The sequence below is a fragment of the Dromiciops gliroides genome, chromosome 3 (genome assembly GCF_019393635.1).
Source record: "Dromiciops gliroides isolate mDroGli1 chromosome 3, mDroGli1.pri, whole genome shotgun sequence".
In the NCBI taxonomy this organism is placed as follows: Eukaryota; Metazoa; Chordata; class Mammalia; order Microbiotheria; family Microbiotheriidae; genus Dromiciops; species Dromiciops gliroides.
Window position 1 is genome coordinate 1,072,510 of NC_057863.1, and position 10,073 is coordinate 1,082,582.

At 55.0% G+C, this 10,073-nt stretch overlaps 1 protein-coding gene across 1 annotated transcript in view; it reads right to left on the reverse strand.

Moving 5' to 3' along the window:
* SMTNL2 (smoothelin like 2) overlaps positions 1-5,176 on the reverse strand; it is a 28,202-nt gene extending 23,026 nt beyond the window's left edge. The window contains exon 1 of the mRNA XM_043991297.1: positions 4,715-5,176. Coding sequence (XP_043847232.1) covers positions 4,715-5,107 — 393 coding nt within the window. The 5' untranslated portion in view covers positions 5,108-5,176. The remainder of the gene's footprint in view (positions 1-4,714) is intronic.
* Between the last annotated feature and the right edge of the window lie 4,897 nt (positions 5,177-10,073).

The following is a 10,073-nucleotide window of genomic DNA, read 5'->3' on the forward strand; positions in this document are numbered from 1 at the left end:
AGCAGGAACTGTTAAATGCCTTCTCCCAGAGGAAAGCTAGTTCTGCACAGGGCAGTGGGCACTGCCCTTTCTCTCCTCCTGTGTCCTGGGTGTCCTCACTTAAGCTGGCATTTGTTAACATAAGAATTAGGGAAAAAGGAAACTCCACCAAGGTCAGCAGTGCAGAGCTCAGGGGTCTCAGAGGTCAGGGGGCACCAAAGTGTGGGGGGGGCGTAGCAACAGTGCTGTTTGTTGGATGCAAGTATTCTGGGCCCCCCACCCCGATCACCCAGGTTTTTAAATCTTGGGGGCTTGCTCCTCCATCCACTGGAATACACAAGCCCCAAGGGCAGACGCTCCAGTGACCCTGTATGCTCCCAGAGCACACTGCCTTCCCCAGGACAGAGAAGGGTCTTAACACCTCTGACAGGGCCCCTTTTCCTCAGGCTGCGGCTTTAAAGAACTTGATTTCAACCTCCCCACTAGTGGTTCACTTTGTTATAAAAATAAGGCAACGCTGGCGGCCCAGGAGAGATAAGGCTGAGCCTGGCTCCTCTCCCACAAAGGCCTCTGCACTCCCTAGCATTCCAGAGGGCCTGGGGCCCCGAATGTCCCCCCCATAGCCACTGGAGTTTGCAGGGGGGCTCAGGTAACTCCTCTGGAGAGCAGCCCAGCCTCCCAGGCCCATACCCAGGCCGGGAAAGCCCCCTCAGAGCCCCACCCCATCCAGCAGAGGCAAGCATAGGGCTTTTCTCAGGCTTCCCCTGGCTCTCTGCCAATCTTCTTCTGAAGTTCTACCAGAGCAGAGGAGCTAGGAGTGGCAGGGACCCAAAAGGCCAGCAAGGTCAACCACCTCATTTTACAGATGAGTAAGTTGAGGCTCAGGAAAGGTGACTCACCTGAGGTCACCCAGGCAGTAAATGACAGACAGAATTTGAACCCAGGTTCTGACTTCAGAGCCAGGAGTCTCTCCAAGTGGAGCCCAGGCCCTGTGGCAAGCCATGGGGGTGTGTATGGGGGGTGGGGGTCCTGGCCCTGGTCACAAAGCTGCTTATTCTTAACCCCATGAGGTCCAGACCAATTAAAGCAGTGACTTCAGAGATGTCCCCACCAGCAGGACTTCAGTCGCTGCTCCGGGAAGGGACCCTCCACCCCACTGTGGCTCGTGACCCCAAGAGGGCCCAGGGTGGCAGCAATTGAGCCTGCAGCCTGGGGCAGCACAGGAAGAGCTACCAAGAAGGAGCAGGGCAGGGGAGGGAGGGCAGCCCAGACAACCAGGTGGGTGAGCCACCCCCATATTGGCCCCGCCCCCCACTGCTCTACCTCCTGTGGCCTTTTCTAGGACCCACCCCCCCATTGGCAGAAGAGTTGAAGGGCCCTGTGTGCCTGCAGCATGGTGCTGACTTTCCTTGAAGCCCCCGTAGTGGGCAGCCAGCAAAGCCCTCCAGAGGGAGTTCTTTAAAGCCTAAGTCTCCCTCGTGGTGACCTCCATGGTTCTCCTAGTTCTTCCAAACCAGGCCGCCCCTCTCCCACAAATGGGCCACCTTCCAGACACACAAGGACCACAGTAGTGCCCTCTCTGCCTCCTCTTACCCCAGAGCTTCACCTGCTCGGCCCGTGTCCAGGACTGCTCCCTCCTCACCTTGCCAGAGCTTGTCCTCTGGCTAGTGTGATAAAAGCAGAGCCACAGGAGGAGCCCCACTTAGGACAGAAGGTCACCCATTAGCAATGCGGGGAGGCGGATAGGAATCAGGGAAGGCTTTCTCAAGGGGATCAGTTTGTGTGCGGTTGCAAGGAAGCCAAGGGATTGAACAGGGAGGGATGGGGGGAGGTATCTGTAGCCCAGTAAGATGAGGGAAAGTGAGGGGCAGCTGGGTGGTGCAGTGGATAGAGCACTGGCCCTGGATTCAGGAGGACCTGAGTTCAAATTCCACCTCAGAGACATGACACTTACTAGCTGTGTGACCCTGGGCAAGTCACTTAACCCCAATTGCCTCACCAAAAAAAAAAACATTAGGGAAAGTGAGTAAACCCATGAGGTTGCTAGGGGAGAGGGCATGGGAGAGAAGAAGGAGATTGAGTCTGAAGTCAAGGAAGAGGAAAGAGAATGAGAAGAGGCCCCAGCAGAGAGTGTTGAGATGCATTCACCTAATGAGGCCAGGAAGTGAATGATGGGCCAAGGAGGAGAAGTGGGAGGATAAGGAGACTTTAAATGTCTCTGGGGCCAAAGGAAGGGAGATTCTAGGAGTGAGGAGTGAGCCTGAGGCTGGGCAGATGGGCACTTTGGAGAATAAGGCCGAGCAGTCTCCAGACTCCCAGGCCTCCAACCAAGGCACTTCCTGCTAACTCAAAGGAAATCCCCATTTCCAGCCTTTCCCTCCTTCTTCACCCTGGTAACACTGCAGCCAGACTGGACTTCCTTCCATCACAGCCCATACCTAGAGGATGCTCCCTCCCCACCTCCCTCAGGGATCTGGAACTTCCCTGGGGCTCCCACACAGTCAGTCAGCCCTACTAGAATCACAGTTAACAGAATGACTTCTGTTTTTTGGGGGGGAGTGGGGGAGGCAATTGGGGTTAAGTGACTTGCCCATGGTCACACAGCTGGTAAGTGTCAAGTGTGCAAGGTCGGATTTGAACTCAGGTCCTCCTGACTCCAGGGCTGATGCTCTATCCACTACACCACCTAGTTGTCCAACAGATTGACTTATAAGGGCAAGAAGAGTGTCCCCCACCTAGAGAAGCTCCCTGAAGCCAGGGATTGCTTCCTTGACTTCCTCCAAGCCTCCAGGGACCCAGCAGACAGTCAGCAGAAGTGGAATTAAACCAGGCAGCCTGGTTTAGTCTTGGGAAGCCAGATCCACCCCACCCTAGCCCCAGCAAAGCTAACCCCTTCAGCAGACAGAGCTCCCAGGCTCCAGCAGCAGGAGGGGCCCTGGGGAAGAGACAGAGGCTCCGTAAAGAGCCTTTCCCTATTCCCCCCCATGGGAAGAGTCAGAGACAGAAGGCCCTTCCACACTCAGCCACTATGTCTCCATGCCCTGCTTACACCATCTTCAGGCCTGGGAAGATGGGCCACTTGGCTCCTTCCTAGACGAGGTCACACCCTGGTTCTTGCCCTCATTCTCCACTTCTGGACATGCCCTCCCCCTCATCCACTGGAGCAGAAGCCCCAGGCAGGCAGGGCCTGCATGGTGCCCATTTTTGTTCAGAGAACTGGGGAGGAGGTAGGTGCCAGCAGGAATAAATGGCTAAAGCAGGAGGGAGATAAGACATGATCCCCATTGGAAGCTCCAGTTTCAGGTATAGACAGGACTGCTGCTTCTAGGATCCATCCCATTGGTGGTGCCCCCCCCCCCAGGTGCCAAGACAGACTAGACAGGGAGGATGATGGGAAGAAGAGTCGGTCCCAAGCAGCCCCCCACTCTTCCAATGGCTTGGGGCCCAGGGTGCTCTCATGAAGAATTCAAGCAACACTGATTTGACAGGTCCCCAGATAGTGAACAAGGTCAGAGGAGAGGTGTGACTTAGCCAAGGCCACGGACACCCCCCAGGCTGGCCCAGGGTCCTGCTTCCCACACACACACTCACACACCCAGGCCAGCCCTCTCCTCAAAGGGTTCATCTCCCTCCTCAAATTCACTGGTGGCCCAAGGTTGCCATCTTCCTTGGGCTGGCCACCTTCTCAAACACTAGTCCCTGACCTGGACCCACCTACACAAGGAGCATCGCTCCCCGGTCTGCCTCCAGCCCCGGAGTGTCAGGATTAATCAGTGACGGTCAAGCTCCGTTCTCCTCATCGTGCCCCAAGGAGTGACCACTCTTTAAACCCCTAGAAGGGGGTAGGCCTTCTCCATTGGGAGGCCCCACAGGGGCCCAAAGTCGCCCTCCCCCTTGAGGAAGAGGAGCCTCCCTACCACAGTCAATCCCTTGAAGCTGAGAGACAGGTGGACCCAGAGCTGGCCTGTCCCAGAGCGGGCTCTGCTCCCAGCCCCCTCCCCCACTGCTCTGATCACCTTCTCCGGCTGCTGGCTAGGCTCGCTTCTCCACGCCGTGCAGCCTGGCTTACTAAGTACCTTCTTCATCCCGCTCTCAAACCGAGTGATCAGTCACCCCGCACGCGTAGCAGAGCCTGGCCTCCAACAGATAGTCCACTGCTCGTCCTTGTCATTTAGCCCTCGGCAAGCAAGTAGCTAGGTCTTGCGAAGCCTGCTGAAGAGCCCAAGGTTCCCCAGACCCCCGACCCTGGCCCAACACCGCGGCTCTGGGAGAGAATCCCAAAGCCCCGCCCAGCTTCTGGCCCGACCCAAGACCTTGGCCAGAGAAGGGCGTGCTAAGACACCGGGATCCCGAACCACATCCCGAAGGCTCTGATCTAGAACCTGAAAGGCGAACTTCCCCTACCTCTCACCCCTTCCATGGAAAAAGCTAGGGAAACTGAGGCAAGCTAGTGCGGAAGGAGTTGCATCTAGCCCCAGAGGGAGGAAGCAGGAGCAACAGATGGAGGTTATAGAAGGATAAATTGAGCCTGGAGGTCAGTAGGAAACTCTCAAACTAACCCCTTAGAGCAAACCCCAAAGGAGGAGGGATCCGACCTTGCAGGCCGGGAAGGGTAGACCCTTCTTTTCCCTGCCTGCCGGCTGCACCCCATTGAGACCGGGCCCTCACCGCTCGCTCCTGTCCCTTCCCCACCCATCCAATCCGGTTCCGTCCAATCCAGGAGGCGCTCACTCACCTGGCCACGGTCCGACAGCGAGAACACGGAGTGGCTGGCGAAGCGCGGGGGCCCACGGGGGCCGGGGGACGCCGGCTCGGCCCGGTGCTCCGGTCCGCTGTCCAGGGTCAGACCGGTGGCGAGCGCCAGCGCCTCCACGTGGCGCGTCAGTTGCCCCAGGTGGGCCCGCAGTCGTTCGTGTTCGCTCTGCAGCTCGGCCACGGTGCGCGCCAGGGGCCCCGCCAGCCCCAGCGCCTCGGCCACTCGCCGCTCCACTCCGCGCTGGAAACGAGCCGCGTCCGCGCGCATGGAGCGTACTGCCTCGCGCAACCCCGCCGGCACCTCGGCAGATTCGACCCCTAGCTCCTCCTCAGCGGCCCCTGCCCCAGGCTTCTCCCCTGACGGGCTCTCCATGGCTAGGTGGCTCTGCGTTGGGCTTCTCGTAAGGCGCTGTCTGGCGTCCAGGCTCTGCGGCCTTAATTTCAGGAGGGGGCCGGGGAGGGAGGGGGGCGGAGGAGGGGAGGAGCCGCCCCGGGGGAAAGAGGGAGGGGGGAGAGGCAAGGGGGAGGGGGGAGCTGACCCGGCCAGGGGGGTGGGGACCAGACCAGCCTGGGGCGGGCGTTGAGAAACTCGCCGCGGCCCCCTCCGGTTGGGCAGGAAAGCGGAGAGGAAAAAGAGCCGCGGGCGGGGGGCCAGGGTGCGGGGGCCGGGTGGGCTCTCTTACCCAGCGCACTGGGACCGGTCCAGCCAAAGTCAACAGACCTTATCGCTACCCAGGGGGAAGAAGGGAGGGAGAAGCGGGCTGGCCGGGGGAGGGGGATGGAAAAGAAAGGGGGAGGTCCTTCCTGCTCCCCTTCAGCTCCCTCACCCCCTACCAGCTGAGGGAGGAAAACACACAGCTCCCCTCCTGGAAGCGCCCTCCTGGGAAGGAAGTGAGGGGAGAGACCAGGCCCCCTTCCCACCCCAGCCGGACTCCCCCTGCTCAGACCCCAACCCCCCACCCTGGTAACCGAGGAGGGCAGGTGCAGGGGGCGGAGCAGGGAGGAGGGACCGAGGATTGAGGTCCCTGGTGGGCGGGGGCCTGGAGTCTGATCTCCACAGAAGCAGCTTCTGATGGTCAGGCCCCCCACCTCCCAACTCCACCATGGCTTTTTACCTCGGAGACACTTTTTATACAGAAATTCACACCACTCATTGCAGACCCTTATATCACACATACTCACACACACACACACACACACACACACACACACACACACACACACGGAGTGCCAATGGAAATGCAAGTCGGTGGGGATTTGGAAAGTAACACCACCATCCCTCAGAACTCCCTCCCCACCCCCTTCCCTTCTTTCCGTAGGGAGAGAGAGCCTGGACATGGGAAACATGGAGGTGGTAATTGAATCCATGGACATTGATGAGCTTACCAAGTGAGAGAGCAGGGAAAGAAGAAGAAAGGGCCCAGGATGCAGCCTCAGGGCCAGGCATAGGTAGGGGATGAACACAAGGAGGATAAAGGACCCTGTGGAGAAAAGGTGAATGGAAAGACCACTGGCAACCTTGGAGAGGGAGGGTTCAGTTGAGTGTTGGGGTCAGAAGCTACATTAAAAGAAAGAGTTCATGGGGATTCAGGAGGACCTGAGTTCAAATCTGCCCTCAGACACTTGACACTAGCTGTCTGACTGACCCTGGGCAAGTCACTTAACCCTCATTGCCCCACAAAAAAAAGAAAGAAAAAAGAAAAAGAAAAGAAAAGAAAGAATTCCGTGAATGAGAGAGGAGAAAGTAGAGACCAAAAGGAGATACATTTTCTAGAAATGGGACAGAAAAAAGGGAAAATAAATCGAGTAACTGCAACAAGCATTAAGGGCTCACTCTGGGGCAAGCTCCTGGTTGCATTACATTGTCACCCAGTTATTGTCTGTGTTAGAGCTAACATGTATATGGCTTCCTGCAAATATTGTCTTATAACCACCCTGGGAGGTAGGTGCTGTCACTGTCCCCATTTTACAGATAGCTAAACTAAAGCAAACAACTGTCATTGGCCCAGGCTCATACAGCTAATAAGTGTCCCAGGCTGAATTTGAGATGAGCTCTGTCCTTTCTCTAAGCCACTCAGCTGCCCCACCCCAGTTCTGGCCCTTGTTACACTGTATGTGTCACCTGGCCTCTGCCCTCTGCTAAATGATATCTTATCTCCCAGCTCCTGTGCTACACCATGGTTTCCTAGCTCTGTTACATTGTATGGCCCAGTTCCTATTGGGTGTTACACTGTATCACTTCTCTCTGTTACACTGACCCCTTCCTCTTGTTCTAGGTTATATTGTATCACCCAGCACTTCCTCCTCATGCCACACTGAGTAGCCTAGCTCTGTTACATTATTACTCAGTGCCTTTCTTTCCCCTTGTTATACTGTAACACTTATTTCTGTTATATTGTATCATCTACCTCCTTTTTTTTTTAAGGTCCCATGTTACCCTTTCTTTCCTCTTCGACGTTACATCATATCATCCAGTTCCTTCTCTTTGTAACACTGTCACACCCCTTCCCCAAAAGCTCTTCCCAGACTCTAATAAGGAGGAAATGCAATACAAATAAAAGTCCATTCCTGTGCTTGATTCATCAAATAAAGACTAGGAGTATGGGACAGACCACACGTGTATGTGGGGAGAAGACTTGGAGGTTTCCAACTCAGTCTTGGACACTGCCATTGACTTGGAGAACAGAGACAGTGATGAATTGGCTGATTCAGAGGGTAGGCCCTCACTAACTTAAAAAGCAGCATTTGTGTTCCTGAATAGCTCTTTAGTGATATAGTTTGTCCTTTCATGGAGCTAGAATCTGCTTCCCCCTAGCTTCGTCTCTATTTCTGCCTTCCAAGGCCAAGCGGAACAGGCTCACCCTGATCTCTTGCCTCTTCCATGTGAACCCCTTGAATGGAACAGCTATCCTCCCTGCCACACCCTCCCATCTCCCATTAGAGTGCTCCATGCTTCCAATGGATCCTCAGGCAGCATGATTTAACATCCCTTTTTCTGTCCAGGGCATGCCCTGGCTTTTGAACCTACCTCCCCAAATGTGCCATCCACAGTTCTCCAGATGAGGCCTGACAAGGGCAAATTAAACAGGTGTCCCTTATTCTGGGTCACATATTTCAATTAAGAAAGCCTATGGTCCAGTTAAGTTGGGGAGGGCATGCCACATCCTCATGGGCATCATTCCTGCTCTGCCTTATTGAGGCTGTGATGGGGGGGGGGGTGTCCATAGTACTACTGGAAACCTTCTTGGCTAGTCAGGAGACCGCGAGCATGGGGATGTCTTCACCAGGAAGTTCCTGTCCAGGTAGAGGATAGAACCCTCATGCCATGTAAACAGGCAGACAAGTGAAGCAAAGTAGGAAAGTGGGTCCTGGAACAGAACCAGAAACCAGACCAAAACCAGAAGTGGACCCAGACCTGGTCGGGATTCAGGAGGCTTTTCTCAGGAGGGTCAAAAGAGGTTGTGGGGGATAGGTAGGCAGGGACTCCTGCTTTGGGCCCAGGCCCAGACTTCTTCCAGCACGGATTCTCTAATTCAGCGGGCTGCCCCTGGAAGGAGATGGAGCCAATACTGGATTCAGAGGAGGTCCAAAGGAGACTCCCAGCACTGCTGTCTCAAGGCCTTGAAGGGACCAAAGTAAGTGCAAAGCCAGGAAGAAAATCCTTCTCTTCTCCGCATCTGTTGTTCCTCCACTGTCTCCAGCTATTTACTGACTCCTCGGCATGACCACTGGGGTTGGGCTGCCCAGCAACTTGACAGAAGCCTCTGTCACGAAGCTATGGCAAGGACAAACTGATGTGAAGCAGGGTGGGCTGTGGGTCACCACTGTCCAACATGCCCCCCAGGCACAGGTGGGTAATCAGCCAATCAACATTAAGTGCCTCCTATGTGCCAGGCTCCATCTAAGAGCCGAGGTCCCAAAGGAAGGTAAGAGACAACCCCTGTCCTGAAGAAGCTCACAGACTAATGAGGGAGATAACATGCAAATAATTCTGTACAAAGAAGCCACATCCAGGGTAAACTGGAGATAAGCAATGGCAGGGGGAGAGGGGGTGCTGCTGCCATTAAGGGAGGTTGGGGAAGGCTTCCTGTAGAAGGGGGAATTTTTATATCTGTTTACTGCCTGGGGAGGGGGGAGGGGAAGGAGGGAAGGAGAGATAACATTGGAAACTCAACACTTTTGGGGGAGGGCATGGCGATGAGAGTTAAGTGACTTGCCCAGGGTCACACAGCTAGTAAATGTCAAGTATCTGAGGTCCTATTTGAACTCAGGTCCTCTTGAATCCAGGGCCAGTGCTCTATCCACTGTGCCACCTAGCTGCCCCGGAAACTCAAAACTTTCAATAAAAATGTAAAAAGAAAGCAAAAAGAAAATGAAGGAAAACCAAAATTCATTTCTTTGCTCCTCCTCCACTCCCCCCCCCCAAAAGGTGGGATTTTATCTGGAAACTGAAGGAAGGGGCAGGGGAGACAAGGAGAGAGTTTTACAGACTGGGGGGGGGGGAGACAGTTGGCAAAAATTGCCAAAGTTGGAATATGGAATGTCTTTGCTTGAGAATGGCAAGGAGGCCAGTCATTGAGTCAGAGCATGTGGAAGAAAGTAAGGTCCTCAGAGACTAGGATGATTGGTGGGGGTTAAGATGTGAGTGTTAAAAGTGAACTGAGGGGGGGCAGCTAGGTGGCACAGTAGATAAAGCTCTGGCCCTGGATTCAGGAGGACCTGAGTTCAAATCCGACCTCAGGCACTTGACACTTACTAGCTGTGTGACCCTAGGCAAGTCACATAACCCCAATTGCCTCACCAAAAAAAAAAAAAAGTGAACTGAGGGGGCAACTAGGTGGCGAAGTGGATAGAGCACCGGCCCTGGATTCAGGAGGACCTGAGTTCAAATCCAACCTCAGATGCTTAACACTAGCTGTGTGACCCTGGGCAAATCACTAAACTCTCATTCCTCTGACCCCCCAAAAAAGTGAACAGAAGGCCTTTCTGTTTGATTCTGGAGGGGATGGGGAGTGGGGAGAGGGTGACATAGGCAACCTTTCTCTTGACCAATGAGTGGGGGGAGGGGCAGGAGAGAGAAAGACTCAGGGTGTGGGGAGCACCTATTTTATAGTCTGGTTATGGGGGCATGAGGACCTGCCCCAGGATGATGTCAGCGTCCCAGGAGAGAAGGGGACATGTTATAAGGGAGCAACAAAAGGACTCAGCAGGAGGTTCTATCTGGGGGGTAAGAGTGTATGGGGAGGGGCAGCTGGGTGGCACAGTGGATAAAGCACCAGCTCTGGATTCAGAAGGACTTGAGTTCAAATCTGGCTTCAGACACGTGACACTAGCTGTGT